Here is a 23,477-nt window from a genome sequence, read left to right as displayed (position 1 = left end):
AATTTCACACTCCTCAAAACCGAGGTGGAATCCTTCAAAGCCCCCGGGCCTGTGGAAAATACAGCCCAGACCGCAGAATCCTTTATAAACGCATTCTATGAACACCTTCAGGAATGCATGGATCATGCGATCCCAAATAAACCCAAGACCCAATCCTCCAAAGGCAGACGTCCTAACTGGTGGACCCCAGCCATAAACAAACTATACAATAGAAGGAGGAAGCTACTAAATGATAGAGCAAAATCCCAAAAAGGGAAGGCATAACTGATCAGTATTAGCAAAAAACTACGGGCACTCATAAAATTGTCTAAGGCCAGCTTCGAGAGAAAAATTGCACAGGACACTAAGGATAATCACAAGGCTTTCTTTAGTTATGTTAGGAACCTGGGTGGTAATTCCCAGATATGCTCAGAATTAGTCCAAAATGACAAAAATACAATCGAACCCACAGACATTGCCAACATCCTAGCTGACAGGTTCAGCGCAAACTTCTCCCCTCCCACCAAAGGGCAGATATCTATCCCAGCAGAGTGCTGCCCCTGACATCTCAGATGCTAAGGTAAGAGCCGCCCTCTCCAAAGCAAAAAACACAGCATCAATGGGACCAGACGGTGTCCCGGGCTGCGTCCTACATGAACTCCAAGAAGAGCTAAACCCAAACATAAAACTACTGTTCAATCTCAGCCATACTACAGGATATGTGCCCAAAGAGTGACGTACAGCAACAGTGGTCCCTCTCCATAAAGGTAGTGCCTCAACGGATCCTGGAAACTATTGCTCCATAAACCTGACTAGCTTGGTCTGCAAAGCTATGGAAAGGATCATCATGGACCTCATAAATAAAGATATTGGGGACCTACAAACACTGGATCCTACCCAGTTCGGCTTTGTTAAGGGCAGATCCTGCCTCTTGAACCTGGTTGATTTCTTTGAAACAGTCACCAAGGCCACTGACAATGGGAAGGTGGTCCACACAGCCTACCTGGACCTCACAAAAGCCTTTGATACAATACCCCACTCGGGCATTATAGATAAGCTCACCAGCTTAAATATAAACCCCTATGTCACTAGATGGATTGCAAACTGGCTCAAGGACAGAACCCACATGGTTAGAATTGCTGGAGCCATGTCAGACTCCAAACCAGTTACAAGTGGTGTCCCACAAGGCTCAGTCCTGGGACCTCTCTTGTTCGGTATACATTTCTCGGAGGTACAGGCCAACACAGAAGGACTGTTTCTGACCAAGTTCGAAGATGACTGCAAACTGGGCGCCATAATCGACTCTCCAGCTGACACAAGCATCCTCCAAAAGGGCCTCATAGAAACAGACAACTGGTGCCAGAGCCATGGCCTCAAGCTAAATGCCAAAAAGTGTATAGTCATCCCCTTTGGCAAAAACAAAGTGCCCACAAATTACCAGATAGGTGGTAATCCATTAAGTACAGAAGAAGTAATTAGGGACCTGGGGACCCAAGTTGATAGCAATCTCTCATTTGACAACCACGTGGCCAAAGTGGTTAGAAAAACATTTTATATAGCCCACCTAATCATGAAGGGATTCACATCTAGATCAGGGAGGTCATCGTGCCTCTTTACTCATCCCTCATCAGGCCCATAATTGAGTACAATGCCCCTTTTGGGATGTACCTTACCAGACACCTGCAGCAACTGGAAAGACCCCAAAAGTACCTCACCAAGAGGATCAAAGGGCTCAAACAGATGCCATATGCTGCCCGGTTAAAGAAACTCCAGCTCTACTCAGTGGCATACCGCCTGTTCAGAGGTGATCTGTGCCTGACATATAAAGCCATGTCCAACCCGGAATTAATGGACATGCTGCACCTCAGAAAATCCAAATCCCATCGAACTACGCGCTCCAGAGACTTGAACCTCAGCACTGAAATAAATAGGACATGCAGGAGGGACAGATTCATAACCCAGAGGCTCCCTTCACTCTGGAATAAAATCCCGGTCCGGGTTAGGCAGAGTCCTCATTGACTCTCTTCAAAAGGAATCTTGATGAGTGGATGGGAGATCATAGGTTTACCCCGGGTATCACTTCTGTGTCACTGTTAGACAGAGGCATAGTATACTAACCTCGAAAAAGGGCATAGCAAAATAAATTTAAAATGGGTGGCGAAAGCCAAACACATTCTGGCTAGGCTTATAAATGCCCTAGGGCAGATAGCCTAGTATGAACCTATGAACCTATATGCTGCTGCTACCATCCTCCAGGCTCTTGCAGTTCCATCATTACGCTATATTACACCATATGCTATGGGTACCATCCTCCAGGATCTCCCAGAGCCATCACCATGCAGTGCTACACTGTGCTATTGGCACCAACCTCCAGGCCCTCCCAGTGCCATCATCATGCTATGTTAAACTATGTGTCATCCTCCAGACTCTCCCAGTGACATCATCATGCTATGTTACACTATATGCTACTATTACCATTCTGCACGCTCTCCCAGTGCTATCATCATGCTATGCTACACTATAGGCTCATAGGTAGGTAGTAGGCTGTTGGCCCTAGGGCCTATATAATCCTAGCCAAATGGTACCCTGGCTTTTGCCACCCAAGAAAATTATTTTCCTGTGCCCCTGTCAAGCAGAGCCACAGAAGTGATCCTCGGGGTGAATTTCTTACCTCCCATCCAATCATCAAGATTTTTCTTGAAGAGTGCTAATGAGGAGCATTGTTTGATATAGATAGGTAGTTTGTTCCAGAGTATGGGAAGTCTCTGTGACAGGAATCTATCCCTCCAGCATGTTCTGTTTATTGTGGGGACAATGTTTAGGTTCCTAGAACATGTAGCTCAGAGAGATTGGGATTTCTTAAAGTGGAGCATGTCCAAAAGTTCTGGGTTTGACATAGCTTTGTATGGTAGGCAGAAATCGCCTCTGAGTAGGTGATATGCAACAGAGTAAAGCTGGAGTTTTTTGAGACGGTCTGCGTAGGACATCTGTTTGAGGCTGGCAATCCTCTTTGTGAGGTATTTCTGTGTCCTGTCCAGTTGTTGTAGATGTCTTGTAAAGTACATACCAAAAGGGGCATTGTACTCTATAATGGGTTTAATGAGTGATAAGTAGATGGGAACAATGACCTCTTTTTTCCTGGATGAGAAACCTTTTCTGATGAGGTGTGCCATGTAAAAGGCTTTCCTGACTACTGTGGGGATGTGACTATCAAAGAGAGACTACTGTCCACCTGTGTCCCAAGGTCTCTTATCACACTTTTGGTGTTAAGTAGACTACCGCCTATGTAGTAGTTCATGGGTACAGAGTTTTTACCAAAAGGGATGACAATGCACTTTTTGGCATTGAGCTTGAGGCCATGGCTTTGACATCAGGCATCTGTCTCAGTGAGGCTCTTTTGTAGGATGTCCACATCGTTAGGAGTTCTGATTATGGCTCCTAGTTTGCAGACATCTGCAAACTTTGTTAGCCAAAGACCTTCTGTGTTAGCCTGTACTTCAGAGAAGTAGATGCCAAACAGGAGAGGACCTAGGACTAAACCTTGTGGTACTCCACTTGTCACTGGTCTGAAGTTGGATTTGGAGTTTGCTACTTTCACAGTGTGGGTTCTGTCAGAGAGCCAGTTGGCAACCCATCCTGTGACATAGGGATTTATACCTAGTTTAGTGAGTTTATCTATAATTCCAGAGTGGGGGATGGTGTCAAATGTAGGAGAGGATGCTATATGCTATTGGTCCCTTCCCCAGGCTCTCCCAGTGCCGTCATCATGCTACATTACATTATATGCTACTGGTACCATCCTCCAGGCTCTCCCCATGCCATCATCCTCCTATGTTACATTATCCTACTGGTACCATCCTACAGGCTCTCCCAATGCCACCATCATGCTATGTTACACTATATGTTATTGCTACCATCCTCCAGGCTCTTGCAGTGCCATCATCCTGCTATGTTACATTATCCTACTGGAACTGTCCTCCAGCCTCTCCTAGTGCCATCATCATGCTATGTTACACCATATGCTACTAGTACCATCTCCCAGAGCCATCACCATGCTGTGCTACACTATATGCTATTGGTCCCTTCCCCAGGCTCTCCCAGTGCCATCATCATGCTATACTACACTATCCTATTGGTACCATCCTCCAGGCTCTCACAGTACTATCATCATGCTATATTACACTATATGCTATGGTTATTATCCTCCAAGTTCTCCCAGTGCCATCATCCTGCTATGTTACATTATCTTACAGGTACCATCCTACAGGCTTTACCATTGCCAGTATCATACTGTTAAACTATATGCTATTAGTTCCATCCTCCAGTGTCTCCCTGTGCCATCATTATGCCATATTACAGTATAGTATTCGTACCATCTTCCAAGACCTCACAGTGCCATGATCATGCTATGCTACACTATGCTATTGTTACCATCCTCCAAGCCCTCTCAGTACCATCATCATGCTATGCTACACTATATCCTATTGGTACCATCCTCTAGTCTCTCCCAGTGCCATAATCATGCTATGTTACACTATATGGTATTGCTACCATCCTCCAGACTCTCAAAGTGCTATCTTAATTCTATGTTACACTATATTCTATTGGTACCATCCTCCAGGCTCTCCCAGTGCCATCATCTTGCTATCTTACACTATATGCTATTGGTACCTTCCTCCAGGATCTCCCAGTGCCATCATCATGTTATGCTACATTATGCTATTGGTACAATCCTCCCGGGTGTCACAGTGCCATCATCATGGCATGTCACACTATATGCTGTCTGTCCCATCTTCTAAGCTCTCCCAGTGTCATCATCATGCTATATTACACTATATGCTATTGGTACCATGCTCCAGGCTCTCCCGGTGCCATCATGATGCTAGGTTACACTATGCTATTGATACCATCCTCCAAGCTCTCACAGTGCCACCATCATGCTATGTTACAATATAGGCTGTTAGTACCATCCTCCAGGCCCTCCAATTGCCAGCATCATGCTATGCTACACTATATGGTATTGAGACCATCCGCCACCCCCTCTCAGTGTCATCATCATGCTATGTTACACTATATGCTATTGGTACTATAATCCAGGATCTCTCAGTGCTATCATCATGCTATGTTACACGATATAGTATGGGTACCATCCAAAAGGCTATCACACTCCCATCATCTTTCTATGTTACGCTATGCTACTGAAGACTCTCCCAGTGCCATCATAATGGTATGCTACATTGTATCCTATTACTACCATCCTCCAGGCTCTCCCAGAGCCATCATCAGGTTATGTTACACTATGCTATTGGTACCATCCTCCAGGGTCTCCCAATGCCATCATAAAGCTATGCTACTGGAACCATCCTTCGGGGTCTCCCAGTGCCATCATAATGCTATGCTATGCTACTGGTACCATCCTCCAGGGAGTCCCAGTGCCATCATCATGCTATGTTACACTATGCTATCTGTACCATCTTCCAGGTTCTCCAAGTGTCATCATCATGCTATGTTACACTGTATGCAATTGATACCATTCTTCAGGCTCTCCCAGTGCCATCATCATGCTATATTATACTATATGCTACTGCTACCATCCTTCAGACTCTTCCATTGCCACCATAATGCTATGTTACATTGTATCCTATTACTACCATCCTCCAGGCTCTCCCAGAGCCATCATCAGGTTATGTTACACTATGTATTGTTACCATCCTCCACGCTCTCACAGTGCCATCATCATGCTATGTTACATTATATGCTATTACTACCATGCTCCCAACTCTCCCAGTGCCATCATCATGCCATGTTACAGTATCTGCTATTGGTGCCATCCTCCAGGCTCTCCCAGTGAAATCATCATGCTATGTTACACTATGCTATTGGTAAGATCCTCTAGGATCTCCCAGTGCCATCTTCATGCTATGCTACACTATACTACTGGTACCATTCTCCATGCTATCCCAGTACCATCATCATGCTATGTTGCATTATATGTTATTTCTACTATCATCCCAGCTCTACTAGTGCCATCATCATACTATATTACACTATATGCTATTGGTACCATCCTCCAGGCTCTCCCACTGCCATCATAATGCTATGCTACACTATGCTACTGGTACCATCCTCCAGGTTGTCCCAATGCCATCATCATGCTATGTTACACTATATGTTATTGGTACCTTCGTGCAGGCTGTCCCAGTGCCATCATCATGCTATGTTACACTATGCTATTGGTACTATTTTCCAGGTTCTTCATCACGCTATGTTACATTATATGCTATTGGTACCATCCTCCAGTCTCTCCCAGTGCCATCATCATGCTATGTTACACTATATGCTATTGGGACCATCCTCCACACTCTCACAATGTCATCATCATGCTGTGTTACACTATATGCTATTATTAGCATCCTCCAGACCCTCCCACTGCCATCATTATGCTATGCTACAGTACATGCTTTTGATTCCATCGACCACACCCTCCCAGTGCCATCATCATGCTATGTTACACTATATGCTATCAGTACCATCCTCCAGGGTCTCACAGTCCCATCATTATTTTCTGTTACACTATGCTATTGGTACCATCCTCAAGCCTCTCCCAGTGCCAGCATCATGCTATGTTAAACTGTGTTCTGTTATTACCATCCTCCAGGCTCTCCCAGTGCCATCATCAGGCCTTGTTACACTATACTATTGGTACCATCCTTCAGGCTCTCCCAGTTCCATCATCATGCCATGTTACACTATGCCACTGGTACCATCCTCCAGGCTCTCCCAGTGCCATCACCCTGCTATGCTACACTATGCTTTTGGTACCATCCTCCAGGCTCTACCAGTGCCATCATCATGCTATGTTACACTATATGCTATTGGTACCATTCTCCAGGTTCTCCCAGTGCCATAATCATGCTGTGTTACACTATAATATTGGTACCATCCTCCAGACTCTCCCAGTGCCGTCATAATGCTATGTTACACTATATGTTATTGAGACCACCCACAAGGCTCTCCCAATGCCATCATCATGCTATGTTACACTATATGCTGTTGCTACCATCATCCACGTTCTCCCAGTGCCATCATTGTGCTATGTTACACTATATGCTACTGGTACCATAATCCAGGTTCTCCCAGTGCCATCATGCTATGTTACACAATGTTACTGGTACCATTCTCCAGGCTATCCCACTGTCATCATCCTGTTATGCTACACTATGCTACTGGTATCATCCTCAAGGCTCTCCCAGTGCCATCATCATGCTATGTTACAATATGCTATTGGTACCATCCTCCACGCTTTTCCAGTGCCATCATCATGCTATGTTACACCATGCTATATTTTTTCTTATATATATTGATGAGGGCATTACACCAAATTGCCTCATATAATTAATTTTACCTAATAAAATGCTAACGTATGGTGCACTTTGAATTTATACTTGCATTTTATTTTATATTTCTACTATAACTGATGAAAATGAGCCTTCATGTCTACTCTACTCGCCTAAATTAATAAGTATGTAAGAGCCTACATCCTGGTGTTGAAATCTTCTAAATGAAATTGGTACCACTGATATGTCACTTAAAAATGTATTGCTGTACCTCTCATCATGAAAGGATCATTTATACCCAAGACACTAGGGCCTCAGTAAATATATACATTATGTACTTCCGTCAACTGAAATGTACACATACACTATTGCCATTTCAGTGGTGAGGAGAAACAAGCTAGAAGTAACTTAAGTGATGGTGCACCACACCATTTTATCTCATTAGTTCATGTCAGGTTTTCGTTTTCTTCTGCACAGTTAAATAACTCATCCATACTTACCCTGTGATTATACTGTCCACTTCATGTACCAAAGGCACTGATAAAAGTAGCTGGTTGTCAAGTAAAGAGTCGGAGCGCTCCAAGTTTCCACTGTGGGAGGAAAATTAAAACACACACAGAAATTGAAATAAGTAGTTAGTTATCACTAAACATAGCAATGAGCTGTCTTGAGCAAACACACACACATACACACCTTTTTCAAAAAGACAAATAACAGTTTGTGACTCATACCCTGTATCACACTAACTGCACTTGAAATAAAACCCATTTTATAATGTAGGTTTTAGGTGTCATATAATTTAGTGTAAAATCTCTCAGAATAAAACAGAGATGCAAATAAAAAGAAACTTTTTTGAGAAACTTATTTTGTTACCATGACAGTCAGAAATGGAACACAGTGCAGATCCTCCAGAACAATAGCACGTAATATAATACAATCATCTCTTATGTTCTACTTGTATTTTGCAGTATATTTTTCTTCCTACCTCACAAGACCACTGTTAACCTGGGCATACTGGCATTTTTTTTTACTGACCCAGAAATGCACTTTTACTAATTGCATTAAACTTCACAGAAAAGGTATCAGAAACCTATAAATCACATACACACCAACTATACTTAAATTATGGCTTTAAATCCTTCTGATTTCCAGCCTTTAGATTAGTTGTCCTCCCTTTCCCAAATCCAGAATACATAAACGAGTGCATCTGCTCTGCTCATGGATAATCTTTAAGGCATGTTGCTGCTTACTGTATGATAACAAAATGATCAGACATTTGTTAAGGTTATCAAAACTCCACACAGCTGCAAAAAGTTATTATTCTTTGTGGCGGTAAAGCCACCCTTAATGCAGAGGACAAATCCTGCTTTTAATAAAGTCAGAATTGGGTCACTACACTGTGGTGGTAAGGAGATACAATCCCCTGCCATGTGATCCTCCCTTATTGTTCACTGCTTTTCAATAAAATGTGACTTGTATAGCTATTTTAGCCAATTCAAAAACTCACTTTTTTAGACACTTAAAATATTAAGAATATCATAATCAAAAAATACATATTGTGCAGATATTGCATATGAACTGCAAAATGGCTGGAAAAAAATATGTCCTTATACAAAAACACTCATGGCTGTTGAACCAAACACACATATATTTAAAAAAAAGACATAGCTCTAACAGTGCACTTTAGAATACCCTTCATAGAGGAATATTAAAAGAAAATGCAGTAAAACAGGAACAGCCCAGAAATTCCAACCATTAATCATTACTACAAATCAAACAACTCCATTTGGTCATTATGTCATAAAGACCAACACATCTTGTGCCATAGTTTACAATAAAACTGCTTTTAGTAATGGTCTATCTAATGATAGCATACTTTCTGTTTGTAACAAGAAAACTTGTTTGAAATGGTAGCTTATATCCCTTAAAATTAGCACAATAAAGGTCAGTGAACTGATCAGCCAAAGGGTTACCAAGTGTTTTAAAACTGATCAAATATCTGATAATCTTAAATAAAACACACAAAAAAAATATCTGATAATCTGTTTGGCATGTATTGCTTAACAAAGGCCTGCATACTGAGAGGCAGAGATGAAAAGCAAACTTTAACTTCATGATAACATTCTTACCAGGGCTAGCAGACATACTGGTATTACACTTCCACCAGGCAAAGTTTACTCACTCTTCACGCACTGCATGTACATAACTAATGACAAACTAGTACAAAATCATGCACTGCATGGACATTACTAATGCAATATTAGTACAAAATCACACACTGCATGCACATTACTAATGTCATACTAGTACAAAATCATGCACTGCATGGACATTACTAATGTCATACTAGTACAAAACCAGAGAAATGCATGTCACAAAAAGTACAGTTGTGTACACTTACCATAAATGTAGATGTTCGAGTGTATTTACTGTTGCAGTCATTACATTTGGGTAATCTGCTGGCAGGTTGCCCTCAGTCAGCCTGAATTCCAAAGTCTTGTGTCCTGCGTCAGTTGCTGTCTCTTCTTCCATGATGTCAGGTTGTCAGAGGTATAAAACAGGCAGCCGACGCCATTTTCTTTAGTTTTACTTGCCCCAGATGTCAGGTGCCTCCCAAATGGGGAGAAAAAAATATATATATAAGAATACATAAACTATATATACATGCAACAACATAAACTTTACCTTCATCTAAAAGCAAATACACCACAAAGGCTGTAGAATATAGTGAAGGTGGGTAACCTGGACTGCAACAGTGAATACACTCGAACATCTACATTTATGGTAAGTGTACACAACTGTACTATGTTCTTCATGTTTCACTATTGCAGTCATTACATTTGGGTAGAATCGCAAAGCTATGTATGGGAGGCTAGAGCTAAACAGCATTAGGGGCGGCTATGAGGCCCTGCAGAACTGCAGTGGCAAAGCCTGCCCTGGACTTAGAGAAGAGAGGCAAATGATAATGCTTTGTAAAAGTAAGAACAGAACTCCAAGTAGTAGCTTCGAGAATGTCTTTGGTTGGTACCCCTCTGAGAAAAGCTGCTGATGTAGCTACAGCCCTGGTGGAATGAGACCTATTGCCCTTGGGCACCAGTTTACCATGATGTAAATAGCAGAAATGAATGTGGCTTATCCACTTTGAAATAGTCTGCTTTGAAATAGCCTTTCCCTCCGATCCTGCAGCAAATGTCACCAGTAGCTGCTCAGTTTTTCTTAGAGCTTTAGTCCTGCTCAAGTAGAATCTTAGTTGTCTGTGCACGTCCAAGGAATGCAGAATCTTCTCCCTCTTGTTCTGCGGATTTGGATAAAAATTTGGCAGATGAATAGTTTGGATAAGAGCCACACTGGAGACCACCTTAGTCATAATGGAAGGATTGGTCCTAAGGGACACCCTGTCTGGGTAAAATATGATAAAAGGCTCCACAGCCATGAGGGCCTGTAGCTCTGAAACCCTTCTTGCTGAAGTAATTGCCAGGAGCAAAGCTGTTTTCCATGATAAAAACGTTATATCTGCAGTAGCAGCTGGCTCAAATGGAGGCAGGGTGAGCTTTTCCAACACAAAAATTGAGGTCCCATGCAGGAATTGGTGATCTTCTGGGAGACCTCAAATTTGTGGCCCCTCTAAGATACTGTTTTAGCAAAGGATGAGCAAAGATCGGTGGCTCTGTGTTGTAATGAGCCAAGATGGCAGAGGCATGGATTTTTATTGATGAAAAAAGATAGGCCTTTGTCAAGCATCTCAGTCAAGTATTGTAAAATCTGAGGAATATTTGGCTCTGCTGTGTCAGTTCCTTGTGCTTGGTTCCAAGCACAGAATCTCTTCCATTTATCAGCATAAGATTTTCTAGTACTAGGCCTTCTGGCTTCCAAAATGACATCCATCACAGATTTACTGAGAGGTGTTATTTGAATAACTACATGATCAGCCAGGTTCAGTGTTTGGAGCTGATTGTGCAGGATCTGATTGTTTTGCTGAGACAGTAAGTGAGGTATTTGAGGCAAGTACCAAGCTGGGAATTGAGACATATTCCTTAGGATTGGATACCAGTGTTGGCGGGGCAATTAGTATCATTTTTGTTTTTTCTTGTCTGACATTTAGTAGGACCTTGGGAAGAAAAGGCAGAGGAGGAAAGGCGTAAACTGATAGGTTATTCCAACTGAAGGATAGGGCATCCACTTTCCATGCTTGTCTGTGATACGTCCTTGTGCAGAATTTGTCCAGTTGATAATTCTGAGGAGAGGCAAATAGGTCTATGTTTGAGCTCCCCCATTCCTTTGTTACCATGCTGAAGACTTGCGGATCCAGTTTCCACTCATGAGGGTCCATAAGGTTTCTGCTTAAGTCGTCTGCCAGAGTATTTTGCTTTCCTGGCAGGAATTGAGCTTGAAGATGTACTTGGTAAGTCAAGGCTGTGTCCCACAATGCCATGGCTAGTCTGCAAAGGGGGTATGAGTGTGTGCCCCCCTGCTTGCTTATGTACCACATAACCGTGGTATTGTCCATCTTCATCAGTAGTTGTCCTGGATGAAGTAAGTCCTTGAAGGCTGTCAGGGCATTTTGAACATCTAACATCTCTTTTTGGTTGATATGCAGATACATTTGTTTTGGGGTCCATATGCCCTGAATGCATCTTCCCGCCAGGTGGGCCCCCCATGCATAGTCTGATGAGTCTGTAGTTAAGGTTTGTCTGGCAGTGGGTAGAGTGAAGGACCATCCCATGTTTTTGTGACATGCCTCTACCCACCAAAGAAACTCCTGTTGTAGGCAGGGAATGAGAGGAATCATTGTTTCCAGACTGTGACAATGTTGACTCCATAAACATTTTAGGTACCACTGTAGTTTCTTCATATGCAGTCTTGCATATGGAATCAGTAGAATGCAGGATGCCATGAACCCCAAAGCCTGCAGAATTTGTCTTGCAGATAACTGGGTTTTTGTTGCCATCTGTTTGAAGTAAATAGTCAGTTGCCTTTGTTTGTCTGGTGTGAGGAAAGCCATCTGGGCAGTTGTATTCAAGCTTGCACCCAGGAATGTTATCTTTTGAGAGGGTACAAGTTGTGATTTCTTTTCGTTTATTGTGTACCCTAGGCATGTTAGAAGCCTTTTCACAAATGCCAGATGCTTATGAAGAATGTCCTTGTTCTCTGCTTGAATGAGACAGTCATCCAAGTAAGGATAGATTTGTATACTTCTTTATCTGCAAAATGCAATTACTGGTTCCAGGCACTTTGTAAAGACCCTGGGCGCAGTAGATAAGCCAAAGGGCAGTGCAGAGAATTGGTAATGCATAAAGCCAGCCTTGAAATGGAGGTATATTCTGCATGATTCCCTTATTGGGATATGCAGGTTATGCCTCTTTTAAGTCTAAAGTCACTATTTATTTATTTTTATTTATTGCAGTTGGTTTACCAGGATAGTCCATTGGGCCAATAAAGAACCCATTTTCAATGGAGTCCTGGGGAGAAAAGCTCCAAAAAAGAACAAAAAACAAACAAAATATACATTCAACATTTGGCAGTGACAATCTAGGTACAGAGAGTTATTAATACAATGTAGGCAGAATAAAAGTAAACTAGCCAAGCGTTCTTGCCCAGCATGGGCAGAAGCTGCTGCAAAGTTAGCATTTTCAATTTTGGAATGTCCAGGAATGTGTTCAAAATTGATAAATCCAGTATTGGGCGCCAGGCCTTGTCTTTTCTGGGTACCAAGAACAGTCTTGAGTAAAACCCTTCTCCTTTTTCCTGTTCTGGCACTGGCTGAATAGCCCCCATATCCATGAGGGACGTAACTTGTTTCTGTGCCTCTGCCCATTGATTTTTTGGCAGATCTGGCCAACCATTTGGAATTGGCAGAGTGTGGAAGTGGAATCTGTATCCCTGGGATACTATGTTTAACACCTACTTGTCCTGGGTTATTAACTGCCAATTTTGAGCATAAAGTGCTAATTTTCCCCCTAAGGGAGCTGCCAAAAGATAAGTGCTTGGTGATAGCAGAGGGAAGTCACTGAGACTGTTTACTGTAGGGTTGCATTTTATTTACTCCAGATTTGGAGGTAGAGGCACCCCATTGCTTTGACCTGTAAGAATCCTGTGACTGGTATCTAGAACCTTTAGGGCACCTGGATTTGCCGAGTGGAGCTCTGTCGGACACAGGAAAGGACCAATTTTTTGTAGGCCAGTGTCTACTGAATCTTGGTGGCTGCACTTGTAAGAAGTCTTTTACAGTTTGCATAGACTTAGCTTTGTCTTCCATTTTCTTTAAAACTTCTTCTGCCTTAATATCAAACAGAGTATCATGCTGTAAAGGTGCATCTAGCAATTTAGCTTAAACATGATCAGCCAAGTTTTGCTCTTTTAGCCAGGCATGCCTTCTAATCACAGATCTAGTAACTGCGGCCCTGCAGGAGGCCTCTAAGGAATCAAAACCACATTGCAAAGTATGCTTTCCAATGTGTTCTGCTGCATGCAATAATTCCTGCAATTCTTTATTTTCTACACATTCAGAAATCAACATCATTTTCTGTTTCAGTAATCCCATAACATGCTGTTGATACTTAAGCATATGAAACTGGCAGTTTAAGGCCCAAATTGCCAAGGTTGCAGATGTATAGACCTTCTTTCCCCATCTATCCAGTGCCCTGGAATCTCTATCAGAGGGGGGGTAGGATTTTTTGCTGTTGAAGCCTTTACACCTTTTGGACCCTGTGAAATAGTTTCAGGGTCAGCAGCAGGGTTTTTAAATAAAAAGTTGTGTGAGTCAGGAACCCCGTAATATCTGTCTGGCTTGCTAGGAGCCGGAGATAAGGAGTCTGGAGTCAAGCTTGACTCCAAAAACACATCGTCCACAGTGTCTAAAACAGGAGGTATGGCTAAAGGCCTATGCTGAGGGGGAAAAAGGAAATCCCTAAGCCTCTTTTTTGATTCTGAGAAATCTTGACTCTCCCAATGAAAATGCTCCCTGAAAGTATGCAAGGTTTCTCCAAAGGAATAATCTTCAGGAGGAGATGCAGATGGGCTAGATTCCTCTGCATCAGAATCCTCATAGGGTGGTATAGAAAATTCCTGATCAGAAGTGGAATCAAAAGAAATAAAAACCTGATCTGAAGATTCATAATCAGTGTCTTGCCTAGGCCTCTTATCAGGAGGGGGTTGTGAACCCCTCATTAAGGTAATTAGGTCTTCAGCCATTTTGGTCATCTGCTTTTTGGGCATAGAGGCCTGAGCACATGGCTCATGCATCAGTTTTATAGCTTTAGAAGTTGCTTTTGTCTTTGATTTTGAAGCTGGCATCAGTTTTATATAGAAATGCTGAGGCCTGAAGACACCCTCAGAAGCTGGTGCCTGCTCAGCATCTCTGGAACCATTCGAGGGAGAGACATCTGCGGGTACAATACTTTGAGAATCTCGTGGCATGATGGACTCCACATGGGTCTTGGTAAAGGCCTGTGACTCAAAAGTAGCGGGTATCAGGGGCTGCGAAAGCACCTCACTGAGTACCAGCGAACAGGTGACTGGCTTAGGAGAAGCTTTGTCGTCGGTTTTGGACCTCAATGGTCTGTCTCTGTCCTTTTCTTTGCATTTTTTGTGAACTTTGGTAGTCGGATTGCTATCCGACGACATTTCAGGATAGTTAAATCTGTTTCCAAAATATTTTGAAGCAAAGATATTTTTTTTTTTTTTTTTATTTATTTATTTTACATTTGTTGACCGGGCTAGTCTAGCTGGATATATTTCCATTTTCAGTAGAGGCCCGGGGAGATAAGCTCCACACAAATTTTAACAAAAAAAAAAGTCAAAAAATAAACAAGCAAATAGACAAATCATCATAGATGAAAAGACAAATAAAAAAAATAGTACCCAATAACAGGTATACACATGAAGAGAATCACATTTCTAAGAATAACAGTATTAGCTGTAATAGCATCAAGAACAAGGCACAAAACAGAGAGCAAAATTGACTTATAATATTATATAGAACTAATCTTTGTAACAAAAGGAGAAAGAGAAACTCTATAGTAGGAGAGGAGGAAGGGAAGCAGTTTAAGAAAAGTGAAGGAAAAGTTAAAAGAAAAATGGATGAGAGAGATTAACATAGGGGAAAGAAGAAACAAAAAAACTCTAAAAGGAGATAGACTGAAGCAGACTCAGAAAAGAGAGAGAGAAAGTAAGGTAGTAGGAAAGCGCAGAGTAGTAGGAAAGCGCAGAAGAGGTAAAAGATTAGTCAGGTTTTGTACAGGAACAGAGCCAGTGGCTTTGGAAGTAATCTTTGATTTTATGTTTAAAGAGAGGCAGAGATGTGGTAAGTGTTATATCGCTAGGAAGCAGATTCCAGTTCCTTCCTACAGTATTATTGAATAGAGAGTCACCAGCAGAATTATTAGTCTTTGTTATAGTAGCCATAAGTTTACAGGAAGAGCGAAGGGAGTTTAGGTTGTTATAAGGGATTAAAAGTTTAGAGAGTATAGGGGTTTTATTCGGTTGGTATAGAATTTTATGGGCAATAGTGAGTTGAGGGATTAACAGAAGGTTTTGGAGTTCTTGCCAGCCTAGAAGTTTCAGGTTAATACAGTGATGAGTTCTAAAAGGGTTACCAGTGGCAAAACGGGCAATGTTGTTGTAGCAAGTAGCCAGTTTATTAAGGTTGGCTTTCCTAAGGTTAGTAAAAATTGGTGAGGCATAAAGAAGAGTTAACAAAAGATGGGAGTGGGCAATCTTGGCTCTGGATGATGAGGTTAGGAAAGGTTTAATTCTATATAAGCTTCCTATTTTTCTATTGACTATTTTAATGGTGTTGTTGATATGCTGATCAAAGGAAAGGTTGTTATCAATTGTTATTGCAAATAGTTTTGTTGTTGGATCAGGAGTAATGAGAGTGGCATTATTTGAGGAGATGGTGAAGTCCAAGGGAGTGGACCGTGTGCTAGGAGAGAAAAGGAGAAGTTTAGTTTTTTTGGCATTGAGGAGGAGGTTACGTCTGGTGAACCAAGTTTCTACTGTGTTGAAGACATTTTGAGTAATAGATGAAAGTTCATTAGGAGATGAAGCAGAGCAGATAAGGGTGGAGTCATCTGCATATTGAATGCAGGTTACTTGAGGGATTGCTGAGTGGAGATCATTGATGAACAGGGAGAAGAGAAGAGGTCCTAGAATGAAGCCCTGAGGTACACCGATGGAAACGGGTGTGAGTGAGGAAATTTGGTTTTCCCAACAAACTGCTTGTTGTCTATTGCTGAGGTAGGATGTAAACCAGTTAATGGCCAGATTATCAAAGGAGAGGGATGTAAGAGTGTTAATTAAAATGGAGTGGTTGACCATATCAAAAGCTTTAGAGAGGTCGATGAAGAGAGCAGAAGTGAGAAGGTTGTCGTTGCGGTTCCTATTGATGGTATCTACAAATGATAGGAGAGCAGTGGTAGTACTGTGATGTGGTCTAAAACCATGCTGACAGTTTGCAATTATGTTGTTTTGAGAGAGATACTGTAAAAGTTGTTGGTGAATACATTTTTCCATTATTTTTGCTAAAGGAGAAAGGAGGGCAATTGGTCTATAGTTTGAGTACTCAATGGAATTCCCACCTTTATGTAATGGGATAATATGGGATATTTTCCAGATGTCTGGGATGGTTCCCTCTTGGATTGTCCTGTTTATAAGTATAGATACTGGATATGCAATTTCTTTGGCAGCTTTTTGGAGAAAAAGTGAAGGGAGCTTGTCAGCAGAAGGGGTACAAGGCTTCAGTTTGTGAATAAGTCTAGAGATGAAAGAGGTAGGAATAGGTTGTATTTTAAAGTTATTTGAAGGGTGTCTTTGGTTTATTGGTGGGCAGGAGTTATTAGTGCTAAGTTGTCTAGCTAGCGATAGAATAGTGTCAGCAAAAAAAGAGTTGAAAGCATTTGCAGTGAGGTGGGGAGTGTCTGGGTCAGCATTAAGAGGGGTGGGAGTTTTGGATGTACCAACGCTTAATAGTGCGTTGGTTAAATCTACCAAAAACCGACAGCTAGGCACATTATGCTAGGCAAGGAATACAGTAAAAATGGAAATCCTTATGAGGTATTTGCTTCCCACAAGTAATGCAATTATTAACTTTTACTGACATCGGTATGGAGCAAGAAAATGTTTCCCCAGCGGGGTACTTAGCTTTTGTGAAGACTTCGGTTCTGAAACTCGAATTTGAAAATTTCAGGAGTCGGCCGACCAGCACTTGTGAACTGCTTCTGCTTTGGGCACCGCGCGGCAAGAAAGACTAAAGAAAATGGCGTCGGCTGCCTGTTTTATACCCCTGATGACCTGACGTCATGGAAGAAGAGACAGCAACCGACGGAGGACCCAAGACTTTGCAATTCAGGCCGACCGAGGGCAACCTGCCAGCAGATTACCCAAATGTAATGACTGCAACAGTGAAATACGAAGAACATGTAATGCATCTAATTATTTTTCATTCCATTCTAATGTAATACAGGTCAGAAATGTATTTATTTATTTTATATTTGTTGACCGGGTGTAGTCTGTCTGAGCTACCAAAAGCCCTTTTTCAGCACAGGTCTGGAGAGAAAAGCTCCACATAAAGGTACAAACACAACAAAAGCAATTACAGAGATAATTATAACATTTTCTGGCATTAGCAACATCGTGCAGGTTACATGGTACAAACACAACAAGAGCACTGACAGAGATAATTACAATATTTGCTAATATTAACAACATTGTGGAAGTTAGACATATTTAAAGGTAATCATTTCAAATGCAGGTAATTACTTTTGTTTTGCTATTAATAAAACATTTATTGGATTTTCAGTACTCAGGATGCATCTTAAACCTCTCTAAGTCTTTCCATTTCTCATATTCCTATTTTAATTTAGGTTCTTTTTGCAATGTTTTACATTCAAATAAGTGCATTAAATGCTAGCATCCTTTCTAGACTCTGAAAGACTTAATGATATATTCAGGAATGACTTATTAAGATGAGTCCTTTCTGTGCACTTTTTAAATTCTATAAGAATTACCAACAATCACATTCTTATTTTTAAAACCTTGGCACTACCACTCATCAGCAGTGTCTCATAGAGCATTGTTTCATCTGGGTCTACTATTTAATCTATTTAGATGTATAGCTTCAGTGCTGCATCAGTGTCACTACCCCATTACCATTACAACAACCAATAGAAGCTCTAATGAAGAAGAAAATAACCAGTTGACAGGATCCTCAAAAAAACTCTATCATGGTTAGATTTTTATCTCTTCACATCTGTCATCAAAGGGAAATTCTCCCAGTCTGATTCAAGGATGTAAAGGGTTAAAGCACTGAATACAGCCCAGTGACCCAAATTTGACTAGCAGCTTGGGTTGTTGACAGTGAGGCAGGGAGGATGAGGCATGTCCATTCTAGAGGGAGGGGACAGACAGTGGTTCCATCCTAGTTTGTGCTACTGCTCTGATGACAGGATCTTGGCTGGTGACTGGACGGCCATCATAATACAGGGAGCATTTGATCAAGCCAGTGACAGTTGGTCCTGTGAACAATGGGGAGAGCCTGCATGTGCAGATAAATGAGCATAGACAGCCCACATAATCACCAGGGGCAGGGTTAGGCCATAGAACGAGAAGAACTCTCATTGCTAGGATGCTGGCATGAGCACAAAGCATCTTTATGGCTGACTGGAATGGATGATGAACACAATGTCTCTCACACAATGCAATGTCTGATCAAGGAGAAGCATGATGGACAGCAGGCACAGGGACAAAAAAATGATACAAAGAACAGCTTCTCCTGTGCACCCTTTTACAATGAAATAATGACAGAGCTGAACATATTTCTTATAAGTCCAAGTATTTATTAAGCCACTTAGCTAAGCAACAAGAAAGAATTTTCAGTGCAGCCTGGGAAATATTTATAAAGTGCTTACAGTGGTTGGATAATGTTTCTAGTTGTTAAGTATACTATGCCTTGAGGCTGTGAGGTCGTTAAATATTTTACATGACATCTTTTTTTTTGGCAGAACTCTGAATGAGAATTATTTTACAATGCAAAGAGATGGCATCATTCAAAATGCAAATGTAGAAATGTCCAAACTGTGAGAGAAAGAATGCTGCAGGGCAACCCCCCCCCCCCCAACAGTCAGCAACAGAGACAGTGTTGAAGATTTTATCAATCAAATGCTAAAGGGAACTTTTAAGTGTTTATCATGCTCCTATTGTAGATATATATTGGATGTCCAAGCTTTTTAGTTTTTTTAGGTCCACAGAAACATTTTATCGAACAACAGAACAGATGCACCAGCTGTGAGGCATTTAATGCAGGTAAGACTAAAGTTGAAGAATCATATTTTTGAGCTTAAATATGCTGTTTACAGCAAAAGCAAAGTTAAAGCCTTATATAAACACACAGAGAAATGTTAGAAGTTCAAAAACTGTATATTCTATGGTATTGATTATGCTGGGTACATTATAAGGCAAACTATCACAGAACCAATATACTGGTCACTGGTCATTTGAAACTCTATTGTGACACACTGATGCCTCACTTCACAAGACTGAGCAAGGAGAAAGTCACAGTTGCCTATCAGGGTCAAGGAGCCACTAGATCGTGCAGACACAGTCAGGATATTGAGCCACAAGCACCAGTATGACTCTGTTGTAGTCCATGTGGGTGTTAATCACTTGAGAAGTACCTCCCTGGACTATATGAAGAGAGACATGATGGAGTTTTCAGTCTGTGTGCCCCAGGCAGGTATAAGCCTAGCACTGAGCAGCATTCTACCTTCTCCACCACAGTATAAACATAAGATGATGTACTTTAGCAACTGGTTTAGTTACTGGTGTCATTCATTCTAAGGGTCCACTATTTGTCAACTTGGGAGGACATGATTAACAGACCATGCTGTTTTGCCAGGGTTAGTCTGTACCTGTCCCCACTAGGCTTTCAAATACTGTCCAAAACATTATTCAGTCCTATAGTGCTTTTTTAGGTAATGCCAACCTTCCTATATAGTACATTCTAACCAAGATAAGCTAAAAGTGTTACTGCTCAATGTTAGGAGTCTCAAGACGAATTTCCACTCCCTGAAAGTGGTTCTCACCCATGACAGTGTTGACATCTTTGCAGTTGCTGAGTTGTAGCTTAAAGCCACAGAAGGCACTCTGGCAGTGCAAGGCTATAATGCCTTCCACAGATTTAGACCAGCTACTGCACAAGAACGTACAAGAGGTGTAGGTGTATCAATCTACATAAAAAGTTAGCACACCTCAAGACTGATCAAAGAATATGACACAGTTAAGCTACTACCTCTCCAAATAACCTTAGGTAAAGTCCCATACCATATCCTTGCTAGCTACAGCTCCCCTGTTTGACCCAGAATACCCACAACACACACATGGATGTACTGGAGTTACTCACCATTCGACCCAACATCATATTCATAGGTGATTTCAACGATCACACCATAAAATGGGATGCGTACACAACAACTAACATGCAGACTCAAAGATTCCTGAATTATGAGAAATACAAACACCCTGGAACAGCTAGTCTGCACAAATAACCTGGATCTGATACTCACAAATATGAGGGAATAATGGGACCACACTTGGTGTAATGTCCTCACTGGCTAGATCAGACACAAAGTGGCCAAACTCCCAGCAAACTCCAGAACCTTAAGAACTTTTCCAAGGCTAGCTACAGCCTAATAATGATGGAATAGCTAAATTCCAAGCACCCCCCCCCCCCCAAGTCAGAAAACACTGTGGCTTTTGCAGAAGTATTTTTACACAAACCCTGTCCAAACATGTAAATAACTGCATAGAAATATCAGTACCAAACTGAAATAAACTTAGGAAAAACACCAAAAACAAGCCTCCTTAGTGGACCTCCAATATAAACAGGTTGTACAACAAAAGAAAGAAAATCCTGTCTAAAAACAGGAAGAGGTATGCCCAATAGGCAGAATATTCCCTCATCAGTCTCACCAGCCAACTCAGAGGACTAATCACGTCAACCAATGACAATTTTGAGGCAAAAATAGCCTCCCAGGTTCAGGATAACCCTAAGGCATTTTTCAGTTATGTACGCAATCTTGATGGGAACTAATAGCAAATGGAACTCCCTATACCAAGCTGGAGAATATAGTGGATTTGCTGGTTGATAAAAAAAGCTCCAATTTTACCCCCATCACCCTTAGTTACCTACCAGAACATGTCCTGACTGCACTCTTCAAAGCTAAAAACACTGCACTAATAGGTCCTTATACTATCCTGGGATACTGCCTAAATAGCTTGGAAATACAACCTGTCAAGTCCACTGAAATCTCAGCCACAGCCTCCAGACAGGCTTCATCCTGAGGGAATGGAGAATTGCAATGGTCATCCCTCTGCACAAAAGTGGATCATCAACAGAACTAGGGAACTACAAACCATAACATTAACTAGTCTTAAAAGTAAGGCCATGGAAAAATATTATGGACCTGATAAACAAAGACATAGGAAATCATCAAATACTTGATCCATCCCAGTTTAGTTTCACCAAGAGCAGGTCATGCTTACTAAACCTGGTAGACTTCTTTGGGAAGGTCATTAGAGCCATGAATGAGGGAAACATGGTGCATGCGGGCTACTTTGACCTGGCAAAAACATTTGAAACAATACTTCTGTCAGTTATTCTAGACAAACTCAAACATTTAGGCATAAATCTATATGTCACCTGATAGATAGCCAATAGGACATTTGAATCTAGTTCTTGTGAACGAAAATGTATTTGGAGTGTTATCAGCGTTTTGGTGTTTTGCTCATCTACTATTTGTGCCATTAAACCTTGAAGAAACTGTGAACCTGAGTGCTTCCTTCCAGCCTGTTTTTCTTCTGTTATTGGTGGTTACAGTGGTTGGAATCCCCGTTTTTTTACTACTTTGGTTGACATTTGAAACTAGGATGGGATAATCCACCTCCACCAACAGGCCTGTTAGAACAGGTACCCCACAGGTCATGGTAAGGGGACTGCTCCAGTTCAGAATATATTTTTTTGAAGCCAAGGCAAATGCAGAGGGCCTTTGGCTGACCAGATCTGCTGATGGCTGGGTGTAATCACTGAATCCCCCAAAGATGTAGATATCCCTAGGAAGGTTCTGATACAAACAAACAAATGGTGCCAGAGCCTTGGCCTAAAACTCAGTGCAAAAAATGCATCATTATACCCTTTGAGAAAAATGACCACCCATGCAAATTACAGCACTGGTAACACTCCTCTAAAAGTAGATGCAAAGGTAAGGGACTTGGAAACTCAGGTTGACAGTAAGCTGAACTTTGATCATGATGTACCACAGTGGTGAGAAAATCCTTCTACTTGGCACAACTTATAAGTAAGGGCAAGGCATCCAGATCTAAGGAGATCATAACCTCACTATACTCAGCCCTCATTAGACCAACAATCAAGTACAATGCACCCTTTGACATGTACCTGGCCAGGCATTTGCAACAAATGGAGTAACCTCACAAATAACATGCCCTGGGGGGTGATCTTTGTCTAATATACAAGGCATTCTCTGATCCAGCCTTGATGGACATGATAAACATTTGTGAAACAAACTGCATTAGAGTTCCCAGATTTGAGGACCAAAACCATATGACATACGCAAAAAATGTTGAAGAGACAGGTATGTTTTTCAGAGATTGCCCCTTCTCTAGAATAGACTCCCCACTCATTTGAAGCAGAACTCTACCCTAATCATATTCAAATGCAAATTAGACCAATGGATTAGAAATCACAAATTCACCTCTGGCTTGTCACCTGTGTCCCTTATGGACAGGGGCAGCTTGTATATGCCCCAAGTCATTCTGTTCCTTTGGGCAATGATAATTGGGCAAATTGTGACATGAACAGCTAGGCTTAGAAGGGCTCTAAGGCCATTAGCCTAGTAACCTCCTATGATGCTATAATAAAGAGAGAGTTGATGAACTGGAATTTAGAGAAAGGAAATAGCAAGTAAGATTACACGCAAGTGCTAACCCAGGATTGAATGGTTCACTTAATTATAAGTGTGTTCTTAAGTATACTAGGAAATACAAAATATTTAAACAATGACTATTATTAGTCAATGAGACTTGCTATATGACTAAGTTGTTTGCAAATTAAGTTGAGATGGTTTTGGATGCAGTCTGACAAAGAACTCT

At 41.5% G+C, this 23,477-nt stretch overlaps 1 protein-coding gene across 3 annotated transcripts in view; it reads right to left on the bottom strand.

Annotated features, from left to right (window-relative positions):
- ITGA9 (integrin subunit alpha 9) overlaps positions 1-23,477 on the bottom strand; it is a 5,160,704-nt gene that overhangs the window by 1,935,131 nt on the left and 3,202,096 nt on the right. For 2 of the 3 annotated variants that reach the window (XM_044065011.1, XM_044065009.1), the window contains exon 21: positions 7,817-7,906. The exons of the other annotated variant lie outside the window; for it this stretch is intronic. In XM_044065011.1, the coding sequence (XP_043920946.1) occupies positions 7,817-7,906 (90 nt within the window). The remainder of the gene's footprint in view (positions 1-7,816; positions 7,907-23,477) is intronic. 3 annotated transcript variants of the gene reach the window in all.

This window comes from Protopterus annectens, chromosome 3.part0 (genome assembly GCF_019279795.1).
Source record: "Protopterus annectens isolate FY-2018-M chromosome 3.part0, PAN1.0, whole genome shotgun sequence".
NCBI lineage: Eukaryota > Metazoa > Chordata > Ceratodontiformes > Protopteridae > Protopterus > Protopterus annectens.
Note: the sequence above shows the minus strand (reverse complement) of the source record. Positions and strands in the feature narration are given on the sequence as shown.